The sequence below is a fragment of the Phyllobates terribilis genome, unplaced genomic scaffold (assembly GCF_046119375.1).
Source record: "Phyllobates terribilis strain yellow unplaced genomic scaffold, ASM4611937v1 Scaffold_3__8_contigs__length_932513732, whole genome shotgun sequence".
NCBI lineage: Eukaryota > Metazoa > Chordata > Amphibia > Anura > Dendrobatidae > Phyllobates > Phyllobates terribilis.
In genome coordinates, this window is record NW_027362763.1 from 423,909,280 (window position 1) to 423,928,218 (window position 18,939).

Consider the following 18,939-nt stretch of genomic DNA (forward strand, 5'->3'; position numbering starts at 1 on the left):
CAATGTCTAATGCTGCGTGTACAGTCTGGCACAAGAGCCGTGCACTATTATCTGGATAGGAAGGGTCATAGATGGGCCCCACTGCATGAATAATAGTGTTACAGGGTAAATCGCCTGATTCTGTAACTGTGACCATTGCTGGCTGGAAAGGACCATGTCGTCATACAATATTATCACTTTCCCTTTGAATACTGTCTCCCCCTGCCATGACAATATCTCTAGCCAGGCCACCCCTGTGCTGCAGGTGGCTATTGGTAGCATTCACTATAGCATCCACCCGCTGAGTGACCATGTTCCCTATACCCACAGAGATTAGTACCCCAGCCCCTGTCTGACACTGGGTAATCATTTTCTCAAAAATAGGATCCCAGTCCTCTGGGGGGCCCGACACAAAGCTGCCATTATCCACATGTTGATATGATGGGGCAACAGATGGAGCCCCTTCACCTGACTGAGGGACAGGTGATGTAAGAGCTGGGAACATTGGTGTCGGAGGTGGGGGAGATGCTGAGATAGATTGCTGAGGTGGGGTGTAATATTGTCCTTGCATAGTCACAACCGGATATATAGAAACTGGTGGAGAAACTAATTGGGCATTAGGCTTTGGAATATCTGTCGTCTCATTGTTATCAGGCCTTCCGGGTGGAGTAAGATGGCCGCCACAGGAAGTACCTGTGGGTGGGACTTCCTCTGAGTGGGTGGGAGGGCACCTGGGTGGCGTGTCTGTCCAGGAGCAGTCAAGAGAAGGCGCTGTGGCTACAAAGTCAGTGGGGAGGGTGGATGGTCTATGAACTCCACAATGTAAACCATTGTCCGGACAGTCTAAAGTTTGCACATCACTCCTAGAACATGTCCACCCCCTGAGGCCATTATAAGGTGGTGGCTCAACAGTTTTCAAAGCAACATGAAAAACATGGCGCTTAACATACATGTAATATACATCATCATTATCATCTGTTCTCTCTTCCTCTTCCCATCCCTCTTTTGCTATGTCATTTGCCATAGCCGCAGATAATAAACCTGTTTCCTCTAGTTTACCCCCCCCTTTTTTTTTTTTTCTCTTTAAAGCTATTTTCCACAGCCCCTGCTGAAGTCTTCCCCTCCTATCCATTCCTACAATGTCCATTAACTGTTTAACCCTAGCAACATACTTAACCCCTTCCCTGTTGGCCGGCCACCAGTGTGTGAGCCGTATAGCTGTTATTCGACACCAACTTTCTTTGTGAACAGTCTCAAGAATTTCTGCATGGCTGACGAACGTTGACACAATACAAGCAGAAAGACGGACCAGACAAAGTGAATTCTTGTGTCAGTATGACTCAATGAAACAGAATAATCTCCTTATAATAACCGCAGATACTAGCTGGCCAGCCTAGCTTCTGTTTCCTACCCTCGTACGTTCTATCTTCCAAGAACAGGACGTTTTTTTAGGGAGCGATACAGAACTGCGAAACTTCTTTTTTTTTTTTTTTTACCTTCTCACATCATCCCCCCTACGTTCTCTCAAGAACAGGAGGTATATGGGGATGCAATGTGAGATTACACCCAGGAGAGTACTTTTGTTCACAAGTCACACACAACAGCACATCCACTAAGTCAGTCTCAAACACAAACAAATTAGAATAAGCAAAGGTTACAGTGGATTGGAATGTGAGTGGGTTTCGATAACACCAGCAGGGTCACACCTACCCCCACTTAAGGATTACCACAACAGACCGACTCGTGCCCTCTGCTAATCTATGAATGACTGGAAACACAAGCAAGTCTGTAATTACAGTGTAATTAACTAGACTTACCGTGTAAGCGGGGTGATCAGGCCCATCCAGTCATCCACGATCCACAGCTGGACACCTTCATTCGGTCTGCCCTGGTGTAGTGCCCGTGTGGTGTCCCACGTTGGTTGCGCCAATTGTGGAAGTGAGGTTCAAAGGACCCCAACCCTTTGCTTATCCCTTGCCAAATTAACTTATTCAAGTGTATACGTGAAGCTTTGATATCGGACAGACAGAGTCAGATACTGAACTTCTCTTGAAGAGAAATGGCGCAGGAAAGATGTGTTTATTATTCCAGCATAACATATATATGTTCAATATGGAGGAAGGTCCCAATAGGGTGTTGCCCTGAGGCAATTGAGCAATCACAGTAGTCTCTGGCCCATGGTATAGATAAGTCTCATTATGTTGTCCTAAGGGGTTAAATGTTTCCTCCCCAGATATTCTCCTCATTCCTCAGGATATTCTCTTGGGAGGTGTCATGTTGAATCCTTTGTCTCATCTCCTTCTTGTAAACAATTTGAAAGTCCACTTTTATAACCAGCTCCAACTAATCCTTTCAGGATATTTATATAGTGACACACTAGTACAGATATCTGATATATATATCAAGGTTTTCATAATATATATTAAAGTGAGGGTATATATGACTAAATGATATCCAATATAACAGATATATGCAAAACAAGATTCATAACATATAACAGAATATAAGTATAGATATTTAGTATACATCAGAGTTTCATATGTTTTTTAGTAGATTTTAGAATCTTATCTTTAACAGTAGTAACACAACCCGCCCCTCCCATGGCCCCTTCATTTAAAATAAAGGGACATTTAATCTTCAACTCCTCCATGGAGCGCTTACAATTGACTGATGTCTCTGCTGCCTGTGAGGCGACAGCAGCAGTGTGATGAAGTCAATAGCGTGCTGACCTCATCATGCCACTGCACGTCAGGGCGGGGGCTGACGAGCGCTCCTCTGCCCAAGTTCCGGTGTCCAAGTGTTCAAATGCACTCGTGTCTAAAAGACGCAAATACATTTAAATAAGGGAAGAAGGTAAAAAGAAAGCCAGCCTGGCTGCAACAAACCTTTTGATGGTCCGCAAGCGGCCCGTATGTTGTGCAGGCCAGATCTAGTGTTATGGCAGGTCAAAAAAAAAAAAGAAAAGAAATCAAGCACTATAATACTTGTTAAAAGTTTTATTCGTTCGTATTTACAATCTAATGTACAAAAATCTTAGTTCACTTCATCACATTACAAGGAGCGCAAGAACTTAACACTAATAATGGACTTTACTAAGAAATATGGTCAGTATAGATGTTGAGCAAAAGCAGGCAAAAAATTATCACTAAAAACCACAAGGATACAAATTGGTAAAAACACAGCCTGTTAGGCCTTAAACAAACAAACTACATAACTGAGTATTTACTGGTTTATGTTAATCCTTGTGACTGTTGTCATTACTGTTTTGCCTTAGTGGGCTTTTGACTTTTTTGTTTTTAAACTTTTATAGACTTTAGTCTATAAATTGTGCCATTTCTTTGCAAAGCCCATTATTTCTTTATGGTGTTCGTTCTGTAGATTGAACTTTGTAATAAATAATATATTGTACATTTCTGAACTTTCAATGATTAGTTCAAACAAAACCAGGCAACTCATTTTCAGAGTTCTGATTAACCAATATCCACACTCATTGTGTTGGTCTGTGTCAAGTGATTGGAACAAGCTTAGGCTTTTGGAATCACAGCCAAGGAACAAGGAACATAGTTGTTGAATTACAGTGGTCTCCGTCACACTCAGGCTGGCATATAGGGCAATTACTTTTGAGGCTGAAACAAAAACAAGAAAATTATTTGTATGCATAAAGGCATTTTGTCTGAACATCAAAAGTCAAATTTGCATGGCATTATCATTCCCCATCAAATGCCAATCTTTGATGCATGCATGAAATTAAATCACTTGATTTGACTTACTTGACTAATTAAAAGCAATCATAGATGTTTTTACACTTTCAGTATGTTACCAAGTATGTTACTACATTTTATACTGGGAAACAAAACTTTAGATAAACAAACGTATCCACTATCAATAGGGCAGGGGATCACTTTCCGATCGCTGTGAGTTAGACCTCTGGGACCTCCAACAATCCTGAAATCGGAGCTCTGGAACCCAGAGAAGGTAGCCCTGTAGCATTGTCCTGAAGAAGTGTGCATATTATGATTCCACTCCATTCATTATCAATTGCATTGCCAGATAAAGCCAAAACAAAGTACTCTGCCAGTCCCATAAACAACGACTGGAGCAGAAATTTAGTATACACACCTCTGCTCTTATCAAGACGGGGTTGCAAAGCCCTGATCTCAGTATCGCTGCTGGTCCCAGTGATCGGATCCCCAGAAACTAGCAGGTTATCTGATATCCATTCACTATTACTTTTTTTGGAGTAATAACCCTTTAAGTGACAAATATTCAGACTACGGTCACATCAAGTTTGAGCTGCACCTTCAACATATGCATTGGGAAATGTTTGCAAAAGTTAGGTCCAGAAATATCTGGACAGTTTTGGTATTTTAGCTGTTTACCCAAACATATTCAAGATACAGTTATATAATCAATATGGGCTTAAAGTGCAGACTTTCAGCTTTAATATGTGGGTACTCACATCGTAATTGGAGTAAGGGTTTAAGAATTACAGATCTTTAATGTGTAACTGCCTTTTTTTTTATTTTTTTTTATTTTTTTTTTTTTTAAAGGGACCAAAAGTAATTGGACAATTATTTGAAAAGCTCTTTAATGGTCTGCATGGGCTATTCCCTTGTTAATCCATCATCAATTAAAACAGGTAAAAGGTCTGGAGCCGATTCCAGGTGTGGCATTTGCATTTGGAAGCTGTTGCTGTGAAACTACACCATGCGGTCTAAGGAGCTCTCAACGGAAGAGAAACAGACCATCATTAGGCTGAAAAAAAAGAAGAAATCCAGGAAGTAGGAATTTTTACTAATTCTACCATAAGGCAGGAGTCACACAAGTACATGTTGTCTTGTGTGATAGAATCAGGGCCAATTATGCAAATGACACTCAGCTCAAAATCAAGAGTGTCAGTGCACTGTGCTCTGATTCTCGCGCATTAAAAAAATCGCAACACAGGTGCGGAGGAGACGGAGAAAGTAATTTCTCCATCTCCTCCATTGCCGGCATCCGTGGTAATCAGACTGCACCCAGATGGCATCTGAGTGCAGTCCGATGTTTCACACGCACGCATAGAATTCTATGGGTGAGTGCGATCCCATTCTCGGATGCACTCGCAGCATGCTGTGATTGCTTTCTCATGCCGAATCCGCATGAGAAAATAATTACAAATCTAAGCTGCCCCAAAGAATAACACTGGTCCGAGTGCTATGCAATGTTTTATCGCACAACACTTGGCCATGTTATACGCTCGTGTGAGCAAGCCATAAAGAGAAGACTTGATGAGAGCAAATACAGAGGGTACACTACAAGATACAAACCATTAATAAGCCTTAACAATAGAAAAGGTCAGATTAGTCTTTGTCAGAAAACATCTAAAAAAGCCAGTCAAGTTCTGGGAAAACATTCTTTGGACAGAAAAAGCTAAGATCAACCTGTACCAGAATGATGGAAAGAAGAAAGTATGGAGAAGGCTTGGAACGGCTCATGATCCAAAGCACACCACATCCTGTGTAAAACATGCTGGACGCAATGCGATGGCATGGGCATGCATGGTGACCAATAGCACTGGGCTACTAGTGTTTATTGATGATGTGACTGAAGACAGAAGCAGCCGGATGAACTCTGAAGTGTACAGGGCTATAGTTTCTGCTCAGATTCAACCAGATGCAGCAATGTTGATTGGACGGCGCCTCACAGTACAGATGGACAATGACCCAAACCATTTATGCGGAAGCAACCCAGGAGTTTAAGGCAAAGAAGTGGAATATTCTCCAATGGCCGAATCACCAGATCTCAACCCCATTGAGCAGGATCTTACATGCTTAAGATAAAACTTAAAGCAGGAAACATATAAGCAACAACTGAAGTCAGCTGCAGTTAAGGCCGTCAAAGCATCACAAAGGAGGAAACCCAGTGTTTGGTGATGTCCATGACTTCCAGATTTCAGGCAGTCATTGCCTGCAAAGAATTCTCTACAAAGTATTAAAAATTAATATTTTATTAAATTGTCCAATTACAGTGATCCCTTGCTGTTTTTGTAAGTTTGCCCACTGACAAAGACATGAACAGTCTATAATTTTAACGGTAGGTTAATTTTAACATTCAGAGATAGAATATCCCCGAAAAAAAAAATCAAGAAAATCACATTGTATAAATTAGATAAATTTATTTGCATTTTGCAGTGAGAAATAAGCATTTGATTCCTCTGGCAAACAGCACTTAATACTTGGTGGCAAAACCCTTGTTGGCAAGCACAGCAGTCAGACGTTTTTTGTAGTTGATGATGAGGGTTGCGCACATGTCAGGATGAATTTTGGTCCACTCCTCTTTGCAGATCATCTCTAAATCATTAAGATTTTGAGGCTGTCGCTTGGCAACTCGCAGCTTCAACTCCCTCCATAAGTTTTCTATGGGATTAAGGTCTGGAGACTGGCTAGGCCACTCCATGACCTTAATATGCTTCTTTCTGAGCCATTCCTTTGTTGCCTTGGCTGTATGTTTTGGCTCATTGTCTTGCTGGAAGACCTAGCCATGACCCATTTTTAATGTCCTGGCGGAGGGAAGGAGGTTGTCACTCAGGATTTTACGGTACATGGCTCCATCCATTCTCCCATTGATGCGGTGAAGTAGTCCTGTGCGCTTATCAGAGAAACACCCCCAAAACATGTTTCCACCTCCATGCTCGACAGTGGGGATGGTGTTCTTTGGGTCATAGGCAGCATTTTTCTTCCTCCAAACACGGCGAGTTGAGTTAATGCCAAAGAGCTCAATTTTTGTCTCATCTGACCACAGCACCTTTTCCCAATAACTCACAGAATCATCCAGGTGTTCATTGGCAAACTTCAGACGGGCCTGCACATGTGCCTTCTTGAGCAGGGAGACCTTGCGGGCACTGCAGGATTTTAAACTTAAGGCATAATGTGTTACCAATGGTTTTCTTGGTGACTGTGATCCCAGCTGCCTTGAGATCATTAAAGAAGTTGCCCACTACTTTAACCCCCCCCAAAGTATTCCCCCGGGGCCTCTAAGACTTATTGTAAATACCTTCTGTTGTTGATAATGCCTGTGAGCGGCGCTATCGGTGGCCGCTCACAGGCATCAAGTGACCCCGCGCTGACGTCATGACAAGTGAGGCGTGACTCAACGCTGGGGTCCCCGCGGTGGCTGCTGGGTTGTGGGCGGGGTTACCCCCACGTTACACCCAGCATCCACCGCGCGCTTTCCCAATGAATGGGGAGAGGCAGATCGCGCGGTGGATGATGGGTGTGACGTGCGGGGTAACCCCGCCCACAGCCTGGCATCCACCGTGGAACCAGGAAGAGCGTGACCCCCGGCTGCTGCCAGCATTTGTCGTGACATCAGCGGATGTCAGAGCCGGCTGCAGCCAGGGGTCACGTGATGCCTGTCAGCGGCCAGGGGTGAGCTGAAATTTTCTCTTTATTCAAAAAAAATGGTTGCAATGTCTTAACGTTTTACAGGATATTTTTGTTCCTTTTTAATTAAACCAGAATGTCTACACTTCAATTGCATCTCAGTTGTTTCATTTTAAATAAAAAATAGTGGCAATCAGAGCCCAAATCACAAAAATTCATTCACTGTCCAAATATTTCTGGACCTTAACTGTATATAAAGAATCTGTCAATGGAGCATCTTTTCATCATACATTCAGGTAGTGTATGGGCAATATAATTAACAGTACTGAATACAGTTGTATATTTCTAGTCTTTCTTTGCTTAAAAAAAAGAAAAAAAAAAAAAAAAAAGAAAAAAAAAGCCAATTGTATGTGCTTTCTGAATACAATATCTTGAACAAAAGACATATTATATTAAGATATCATTGCAATATGTGTCAGGGTTATAGTGCAGCACTTTTCAAATCCAGATTATAGTGCTGGATATTTCCCATGACTTCCATGTCCGTCCCCACGATCCTACACAAGCAGCTACTTGTTTTTCAGTGTTTCTTAGCATCAAAGTAGATTGAAAGGCACATTATCCATTCTTATAATTCATCTCAAGAGTATTTTAACCAGGGTGAAATCCTTCATAAAGACAGTTCTATCGATTGTATATAGTGTATTATGTAGGTAGGCAAAAAGAAATCTCATGTTTTAATGGAAGTCAATAAAAAGCACAAACAATTTAAAAAATCCATTAGAGATATGCACTGTATACACTGTTTTATATCCATTCACAGATCTGAATTTGTCAAAGATTATTATTATATGACTAGTGGACCATGCAAAGTGCAAAAGTGGAGTGAACATAAAACGAATTACTTAAAGTGACTGTCCATTCGATAGCTCTAAAGTGTTCTGTAAGTCAGTCCTTGTGGGTGTTGCTTATCTGCTATTTTCCTCACTGCTAACTCCTTGATTATTTAAAACTTAGAACGAAGTTGGCAGAGTTGTGACTACAGTTTAGCTAAAATGGCCCCGATTCATCAAGACATGCGTTTTTCACACCGGTCTTGATGAAGAGGCGTGCTGGAGTCAGGCACTCCCGATTTATTAAAAGGCACACAACTCTTAGGCTGCGTGCCCACTATGCGTTTTTCAAGCGTTTCTGCCGCGGAATTTCCACAGCGAAAACGCTTAAAAAACGCTTGGTATTACGTGCCCCATGGTCCCCAATGATAATCCCCATTTGCTGTGCACATGCTGCGGAAATTTCCGCTGTGGATTATCATTGCGGAACAATACGCAGCATGTCCATTAATTTTGCGGACACGCAGCGTAATCGCCGCCATAGACTTGCATTGGACCGCGTGACATCTGCATCACTACATGTGCACATGCGGATATCACGTGGTTCAATGTGCGGATGGTACCCGGGTCTGGAGAAGAGGAGACTCTCATCCAGACCTAGGTACCATAGAAACTGTAAAAAAAAAAGAATTTAAAATAAAAAATAAAGATTATACTTACCTTCCGATGTCCCCCGGCCTCCTCAGCGATGCGTGCGATGTTTTAGGCGGCTCGCGGTGGTGTGAGGACCTGACATTACGTCACTGAGTCATGTGACAGGTCACGCAACCGCTGACGTCGGCGGTCGCGTGACCTGTCACATGACTCAATGACGTCATGTCCTTCACACCACCGCGAGACACCGGGGAGACCGGACGGAGCGGAGAAGGAGACCGCGGGCCATCAGAAGGTAAGTATAATCTTAATTTTTTATCATTCTTATTCTTTTTTTTAAACTATTACTTGGTCACACTGTATAAATCCATGCCGGTTGAATGGATTTATATAGCGTGACCAAGTTGCCAAGCACTTTTCCAAATGATGCTAAAATCGCTTGGAAAAGAGCTTGATAACCCGCATGCAGAAATGCATGCAAAAAAGATTGACAAACGCTTCTACCTGGCGGGAAAAATGCATGGAAAATCCGCATGCGTTTTTTCCCGCCAGGGAGAAGCGTAAAAAATATGCAGCATTTCTGCATCGTGGGCACATAGTCTTAATGAATCTGGTGCTTCTGAGAAGTGGCATGTGCCTTTCCACAAATTTACTCCAGTCCCTCACTGGAGTAACAATTTGTGGCGTGGAGAACACTGCAGCTCATCATGAATTTGATGAGCAGCTGTTGCCATGCCCCCTTCCTCCCAGCTCTGCTCACTTATTCGGAGGTGGGTGGAAATACGTTTTGGTGAAGTCAGAATAACGTGGACTGATGCAGACTCCTAAAATATATAATAAATTGGGTACAGTAGTTCAATGCAACATGTGCTGAATATTTTTTCATAAGAATTTGGAAAAGTTATGAAATGTCCTATAAATGTCTGTCCTATTTCTGGTCTAAGGATCTCGGCTTTTAGCGGAGATGAATCTGTGCTGCACTTCATGTACATGCTCAGTAGTGAAGCTTCTCCTCTACAGATCAGAGGAAAAATGCCCTAGAAGGAATGCCTGCATTCATCTCAGAACTGCCAGAGTGAACAGGAAACATGATTAAGGCTTGATTATTGTATCATAATGGTGATAAAAAGCTTGATGTTAACATTTTACTACAGTAAATTTATCACTTAAACATGAGCTATGTATAAGCAAGTCGGGTCAGGGAAATGAAGGAATTAGAGATTTGGCTAACTGACTCCACAGGCCTGGTGGAAAAGACGTGAGAACGCCCAAATTTGTAAAATTTTAGCACAGCCTTGCGATGTGCCAAAATTTTGTGACTTTTCAAAACTTTGCACGCCAATGTAAAAACTTTAATAAATCAAGCCCAAAATCTATATTGATTCCAAAAGTAATCTTACATACATCTCTTGTATGTCATCTTTCCCTCCCCTCAAAAGTTCTCCATATCTGCTGCTGGACTGACCCAATTTAAGTTTTGTTGTTTGTTTGTTTTTTCATTTAATTCCGATGACAAGAATCAAGCTATGATTACTATCGAATCAGGAAGAACTGCCAAGGCTGCTCTGAACAGAGTAACCATTGGTAGTGAGAATATCATAAAGCCTTAATGTTTTTGCACCTAATCTGCACCTAATCTGAGAAGAGCATAATGTAGAGACAGAGACTCAAATTTCAGTGATGTGTGACTTACTGGGCAGTTGGCTTTATTTTCCTGAAAACATGATCTGTTCGTGGGCCTTGAGGACTGGAGTTGGGGAACCCTGATCTAGAGAACTGGTAAATGTTTAGCAGGTAAAACAGGGATTTTATCAAAACTGCAGCAAGCAGCCAAGTAAGTGACACATCACTGGAATCAGGATCTCTGTCTCTACATGGTGCTGCTTCTTTAAAGCGAACATGTCGTCAGAGAAGGACCTACTGTTTAAACCAAATTTGCATTATAATTTTTTTTGTTTTATATTGTTAAGGTATAAAACCTTTTCATTACATGATCTGTATTTAAAAAAATATATATATGTAGAAACCTCAATTTTCACACTGGGCACTGGGGCTATTTTAAACTTGCATTTCCTGAATATTTTTCAGCAGTCATTATCATCACAGGCAGGATTGCAATGACAGTTAACAACTGTATACACAGTCAATAACAAAGGATCTACCAGTCACAGTAGGCGAGGTCACAACTGACCCTGCTCCCCCTCTCACTAAAGACCGCGGCACACAATCATTAGAGAGTTTAATATGAAAAAAGGGTCAGTCTATTGCTCCTAATGTACATGTGGATTTCCTGAAAGAGCAGGTAATAGAAGTCTAGAATAGCACCAGTAGTCAGTGTAATATAAAAATAAAAAAGACCCTTACCAAAAATTGTTAAAACATACATGTAACATAAAAACATTAACTCATTGGGTCATTTTCTGACACATTCAATGCATAACATTAGTGTTGAGCCACCCCCGTAGTGTTCGGGTTCGGTTCGGTTCGTCGAACACCGGGATGTTCGAGGAACTGTTCGTCGAACACCGTTAAAACCAATGGCAGGCAAACAAAAACACATAGAAACACATAGAAAACACCTTCAAAGGTGTCCAAAAGCTGACAAACTGCTCAGAAGACGCTTTCTTTAAAAAAGCCGGCCGGCAATTCAGCAGCGGCATACACCGGTACCCGACAATTTAGACAAAAAGGAATAGAGCCTCACACATAGATTAGATAGATAGAAACAGGTCAGTCACATATATATGAAGTACAGTGACAGTGTTGCTTACTGTACTTGTCATTTAGTGTAAAGGATTTATTAAAAAATATAATAGTGTTTTCATGCACTGTCTCTTTAAAAAAGCCGGCCGGCAATTCAGCAGCGGTATCCGACAATTTATAACAGACAGAATAGAGCTTCACACATAGATTAGATAGATAGAAACATGTCAGTCACATATATATGAAGTACAGTGACAATGTTGCTTACTGTACTTGTCATTTAGTGTAAAGGATTTATTAAAAAATATAATAGTGTTTTCATGCACCGTCTCTTTAAAAAAGCCGGCCGGCAATTCAGCATCTGTACCGGACAATTTATAACAGACAGAATAGAGCTTCACACATAGATTAGATAGATAGAAACATGTCAGTCACATATATATGAAGTACAGTGATAGTGTTGGTTACTGTACTTGTCATTTAGTATTAAAATAAAGGATTTATTATTAAAAAAAATTGGCGTGGGGTTCCCCTTAATTTTAGTCTCTAGCGGAGGTTAAGCAGACAGCTGGGGCAGATGTTTGAAGCCTGGGAAGGGGGTAATACCCACGGAGCTTCCCAGGCTACTAATATGAGCCCCCAGCTGAATACATAGCCTTTACTAGCTATTAAAATGGGGGACCCCCCCCAAAAAATGACGTGGGGTCCCCCCTAATTTAATAGCTAGCAAAGGCTAGGCAGACAGCTGGGGGCTGATATTAATAGCCCAGGAAGGGTGCCATGAATATTGGCCCCCTCCCAGGCTAGAAACACCAGCCGTCAGCCGCCCCAGAAATGGCGCATTCATAGGATGCGCCAATTCTGGCACTTAGCCTCGCTCTTCCACGCTGCCCTGGTGCGGTGGCAGGGGGTAATAGGGCTGGGGTTGATGTCAGCTTATAATGCCAGCTGACATCAAGCCCAGGTTAGTAATGGAGAGGCGTCTATAAGACACTCCCATTACTAACCCCATAGTCAAAGTTAAAAGAAAACACAAACACCCAGAATAAAGTCCTTTAATTGAAATAAAGACACAATCCTTTATTGTTCTAAATTAAACCATACTTACCATCACGCCCATTCCAGCTGAAGCCAACGATCTCCTGCAATAAAAGAAAAATAATAAAGCAACATCATCCTTACCTTTCCATGGTTCCCACGACAGCTTCAGCTCTGCTACATCGAGATGACAGGCTGGACCGCAGCAGAACGCCGCCATCCAGCCTGTCATCCCGCAGACACTGAGAAGCGCAGGCTTGCTTGCGCTCTGCAGTGTCTGGCTGTGACGGCATAAAGATGAGACGAGTTCATGTTCAATGAACTCGGCGCACCTCATGCACGTCACTGACAGCGTGGGAAAATTCTCACGCTGAAGAGCTGAGTGCAGGAGAATTCTCCCACGCTGTCAGTGACGTGCATAAGGTGAGCTCATGTCCAATGAACTCAGCTCACCTCCTGCACGTCACTGACAGCGTGGGAGAATTCTCCTGCACTCAGCGCTTCAGCGTGAGAATTCTCCCACGCTGAAGCGCTGAGTGCTCAACTCATCCAGGGCCCTGGTGCGGTGGCTCACTGGGTAATAAAGGGGTTAGGGCCAGCTTGGTATTATCAGCTGGCCCCAAGCCCAAAATTCATGGGGTCACGCCAGTATTAGACATGACCGCCATGAATTTCTAGTAAAGTATTTAAAAAAAACACAACACCCAGAATAAAGTCCTTTAATTGAAATAAAGACACAATTCTTTATTGTTCTAAATTAAACCATACTTACCATCACGCCCATTCCAGCTGAAGCCAACGATCTCCTGCAATAAAAGAAAAATAATAAACCAACCTCATCCTTACCTTTCCAGTGACGTGCATGAGGTGCGCCGAGTTCATTGGACATGAACTCGTCTCATCTTTATGCCGTCACAGCCAGACACTGCAGAGCGCAAGCAAGCCTGCGCTTCTCAGTGTCTGCGGGATGACAGGCTGGATGGCGGCGTTCTGCTGCGGTCCAGCCTGTCATCTCGATGTAGCAGAGCTGAAGCTGTCGTGGGAACCATGGAAAGGTAAGGATGAGGTTGCTTTATTATTTTATTTTTATTACAGGAGATCGTTGGCTTCAGCTGGAATGGGCGTGATGGTAAGTATGGTTTAATTTAGAACAATAAAGAATTGTGTCTTTATTTCAATTAAAGGACTTTATTCTGGGTGTTTGTGTTTTTTTTAACTTTGACTATGGGGTTAGTAATGGGGGTGTCTTATAGACGCCTCTCCATTACTAACCTGGGCTTGATGTCAGCTGGCATTATAAGCTGACATCAACCCCAGCCCTATTACCCCCTGCCACCGCACCAGGGCAGCGTGGAAGAGCGAGGCTAAGTGCCAGAATTGGCGCATCCTATGAATGCGCCATTTCTGGGGCGGCTGACGGCTGGTGTTTCTAGCCTGGGAGGGGGCCAATATTCATGGCTCCCTTCCTGGGCTATTAATATCAGCCCCCAGCTGTCTACCTAGCCTTTGCTAGCTATTAAATTAGGGGGGACCCCACGTCATTTTTTTTGGGGGGTCCCCCATTTTAATAGCTAGTAAAGGCTATGTATTCAGCTGGGGGCTGATATTAGTAGCCTGGGAAGCTCTGTGGGTATTACCCCCTTCCCAGGCTTCAAACATCTGCCCCAGCTGTCTGCTTAACCTCCGCTAGAGCCTAAAATTAAGGGGAACCCCACGCCAATTTTTTTAATAATAAATCCTTTATTTTAATACTAAATGACAAGTACAGTAAGCAACACTGTCACTGTACTTCATATATATGTGACTGACATGTTTCTATCTATCTAATCTATGTGTGATTCTCTATTCCTTCTATTCTAAATTGTTGGGTACAGATGCTGAATTGCCGGCCGGCTTTTTTAAAGAGACGGTGCATGAAAACACTATTATTTTTTTTGATAAATCCTTTACACTAAATGACAAGTACAGTAATCAACACTGTCACTGTACTTCATATATATGTGACTGACATGTTTCTATCTATCTAATCTATGTGTGATTCTCTATTCCTTCTATTCTAAATTGTCGGGTACCGCTGCTGAATTGCCGGCCGGCTTTTTTAAAGAGACGGTGCATGAAAACACTATTATTTTTTTTAATAAATCCTTTACACTAAATGACAAGTACAGTAATCAACACTGTCACTGTACTTCATATATATGTGACTGACATGTTTCTATCTATCTAATCTATGTGTGATTCTCTATTCCTTCTATTCTAAATTGTCGGGTACCGCTGCTGAATTGCCGGCCGGCTTTTTTAAAGAGACGGTGCATGAAAACACTATTATTTTTTTTAATAAATCCTTTACACTAAATGACAAGTACAGTAAGCAACACTGTTACTGTACTTCATATATATGTGACTGACATGTTTCTATCTATCTAATCTGTGTGTGATTCTCTATTCCTTCTATTCTAAATTGTTGGGTACAGATGCTGAATTGCCGGCCGGCTTTTTTAAAGAGACGGTGCATGAAAACACTATTATTTTTTTTGATAAATCCTTTACACTAAATGACAAGTACAGTAATCAACACTGTCACTGTACTTCATATATATGTGACTGACATGTTTCTATCTATCTAATCTATGTGTGATTCTCTATTCCTTCTATTCTAAATTGTCGGGTACCGCTGCTGAATTGCCGGCCGGCTTTTTTAAAGAGACGGTGCATGAAAACACTATTATTTTTTTTGATAAATCCTTTACGCTAAATGACAAGTACAGTAAGCAGCACTTTCACTGTACTTCGTATATATGTGGCTGACATGTTTATATCTATCTAATCTATGTGTGAAGCTCTATTCTTTCGGTTCTAAATTGTCGGGTACCGGTGTATGCCGCTGCTGAATTGCCGGCTTTTCATGTTTCACTGTTGGCACTGTTCCCATCGATTTGGGCAATCACTGTAATGCCACAACCACCATGGCTGTGGCATTACAGTGAGTGGCAGACAATCCCTGCATGATTGGTGCTCTAAATAGCACCAGACATGCAGGACACTCTTTTGGTGCACGAACAGTTATCGAACATAACCTCGAACAGCCGAATTTTTTGCAAATCGTTCGGGTTCGTCGAACAACTCGGACACCGCCCAAAACAGCTCGAATTTGAGATTGGCGAACAGTTCTAGTCGAACACCGCTCATCTCTACATAACATCTTAAAGTTCTAAAAATAAAATACAAAATTCTATATAATTTTATCTGTAAAAATATAAAAATACACTGTACCTTTCCAAGTTCTGGGAATATATCAAGCAGAACAATATCTAGCAGAACATATGACAGCTGAAATGACATCATATACTTGGTGTTAATGTAAAGTTAGTAGGTATGAAAAATTAATTACTGAGAAATTAAAACAGCATGTTCCAAAATCACGGTGTAAACACAGGTCTAAAGGGTAACTTCTTTCCTTGTGGAGAGTGACATGCCAGTGTAAGGAGCCTTCTAGGCCATGCAATGCTCCTCTGGGAAATGTAATATGCAAATTGCCTCTTTAGAAAGGAAGAGAACTTTAGTGCCCCCTATAGCAATCCTAAAAGTCAATATCAACCCTTTAACAAGCCTTGCCATATTACTTAGGATAAAAGTTAAGCCAGAATCTCTATTTGCAGGGGTGTGGTGTCTCCTCAGTGCATACAAAGATCTGATTTGGCTGTATGATTGGCCTCTGGACTGGGATCTAAGGGGTAACATCTCTCCTTGTGTAGAATTAAATGCCTGACATGCAAGTGTAAGGAGACTTATGGGCCATGCAATGCTCCTCGAGTAAATTAAATATGCAAATTGCCTCTGCAGAGAGGAAGACGACTGAACTGTGTGAACAGAAAATCATAATACATTCACAATTACCTGCTTGTTGAGCACAGGCTGCTGTAAACCATCAAATAATAATCGAATTCCTTCAAACTTCGCTTCCTCCCCAATACATTTTCCTATTAAATCTAATGTAACAGGAGAAAGGATTGTTGATAGTTGACAAAGTAACAACACACATTTTTATTTTTAATTACAACCAAATAAAACTCTTTCCCCTTTAAGCACCAATCTACTAGATCCCTCCCAATCTAACCTCGAGGCACGATGTGAATGTGAATGGAACACTGCCCACACATTTAAAATAAAAGTTGTACAAAATTGCCAATTTTCACCTTTAAGGGCAACTACAGTTTTGAAATTAGTCATGATTTTATTGGCTGCAGAAAACTACTATCTGAATGAAATGTGATTAGTTAGATTGGATTCTCTCGGATAATGTGATAATTTGGCCAAGTATGATGAATTTTTGTTTTTATAAATTCTGTGCCGGTGGCTCCCAGGAGAAATGAAATATATTTTCTCCCAGGTGCCACACTTTCAGCACTGCGGTTGGGCACCTTCATAATGCTATTAAACTGCAGATTAATCCCTATACTTGATAGTTAATAGAATCATCAGACACAAAAGGTTCCCTTTAATTTTAAAAGCACCTGTTTAAACGTTCTTGTATTCTTAAAAGGGGTTTTCTAGGTTCATAATATTGATGCAGACTATAACAAAATTCATATAGCACAAGTCATATAACCACGTTGAGAACATATCCACAATTTTTCAAGATGTTCTCCCTTTCAGTTAAATAGGAAGGAAATTAAGCGGTTGAGTACTCCTAAACATCAAGAGAACTTGTGGAAACCATCAAAGAGTGAAGTAATCATAAACCACCAAACGCCAATTAAAAAATACAAGTTACTGAAATAATTAAAATTGGAAAATATCAAACATATAGAATATCAATGGCTAATAAGGAGGAAACATAGCAGAAGGAATGGCAGAGTCCAATATAGGGTATGGGAGCAATCTATAGGAGCCCCAGTGTGTGTTAGAATCTATGTTGTTTTACTATCGGCCATCTTGTTGTGGTTTGCTGGCTTCTAATCTTTTCCTCTGGTGCTGGGTTTCTTGGTCACGTGATCTCAGAACTCTTTAATTACCCAGCACCTGGCCCCCATTCCCTGCTGGACATCAGTGTTGTTTCGCTCGTGCTGTGGCTAAGTAGCCTGGTTTAGTTCTTCTTGCTTTTGACTAGTGTTATCCTGGGACTTCTTGTTCCACCAGTTTTGTTTCCTTTAATTTTCGTTTCTGCAACTAACTTTTCTGTTAGGAGGTCTCCTGCTTTTGCTCCCAGTCCTTAGATCTTTTAGGGACCCCTTTCCCTTTCCAACAGGTCTTCGTTTGAGTTCAGTGCAGGAGTTTCGGTGGGGCTATTCATAAGGAATAGGGCACCCACGCCAGCGTAGGGTAAAGCGGAGTCTCAGTGCAGGGACAGCTTTTCCCTCCTATTCCTTAGTTCTAAGTTGCAGAACATAACAGTGTGTACACCAGGATCTTAAGATGTAATGAAACAGCATGTGCACGAAAAAGTCAAAAGGACAGTCCAAGTGCTTGCAAAAAACCCTCTGAGCATACAGGTAATTTGATAACAGTATATACTATGATCAGGAAAATAAGTGCTTACCCATAATGTCCCAGAACCACAAATGCCCTTCTTACTGCCCCGATGCGTGTTTCACATAGCTGCTTTCTCAAGGGGAGTGTCTCAAGGGAGTGGCACTCCTTATATTGGACTCTGTCATTCCTTCTACTATTCATGCTTCCTCCTTATTGGACCTTGATATTCTATATGTTTGATATTTTCCAGTTCAATAAACTTGTATTTTTAATTGGTGTTTGATGGTTTATGGTTACTCAACTTTTTGGTGGTTTCCACAAGTTCTCATAATATTGATGGTCTGTCAGTAAGAGATGCATCCCTATCGATTGACAAAGGTTCAATTCTCCACCCTTGCTGATAAGCTGTTTAAAGAGAACGAAGTACTGTCCGTGTAATACTGAGGGATCTGGAGAAAGTCATAATAGAGATGACCTTACAAGCATGACAGAGGAGTGGGGTACACTGAACTAATGAACGTTACCACTGCACTTCAATAGCTCCTTATCGGCAGTTCCAAAACATGTGGATAAGGGCCAATTTGTGTATTCTGACACCTATGACAAGGTGTGTCCCCTCTTAAAAGTGTGCAGTTAATAACTGAGCTCAGAAGCTCTGCCCGAATTGGAGGCATTAGCCGTTGAGCCCATGGATTGGCTGCAGTGCTGTTGACGCAACAAAAAAAGGGTTGGAAACCAGCTCACCTTCTCGGTCCCAAGCATGCAGGAGCAGGGAAATTGTGTGACCAAGTGTGTAAATAGGAAAAATCAAGAAAAATTCCAGTTCCTAAAATTCCAATATTTATTTAAAAAAATTAAAAACATGAATCCACAAAGCAGAGTAACGCGTTTCTTGATAA

At 41.6% G+C, this 18,939-nt stretch overlaps 1 protein-coding gene across 7 annotated transcripts in view; it reads right to left on the minus strand.

Annotated features, from left to right (window-relative positions):
• Window positions 1–2,023: 2,023 nt before the first annotated feature.
• SNX14 (sorting nexin 14) overlaps window positions 2,024–18,939 on the minus strand; it is a 100,975-nt gene continuing 84,059 nt past the window's right edge. For all 7 annotated transcript variants that reach the window (XM_073675662.1, XM_073675658.1, XM_073675661.1 and 4 more), the window contains 3 exons: window positions 16,466–16,557; window positions 15,842–15,898; window positions 2,024–3,605 (listed from right to left, as the gene is read on the minus strand). In XM_073675662.1, coding sequence (XP_073531763.1) covers window positions 3,594–3,605; window positions 15,842–15,898; window positions 16,466–16,557 — 161 coding nt within the window. In that variant the 3' untranslated portion in view covers window positions 2,024–3,593. The remainder of the gene's footprint in view (window positions 3,606–15,841; window positions 15,899–16,465; window positions 16,558–18,939) is intronic.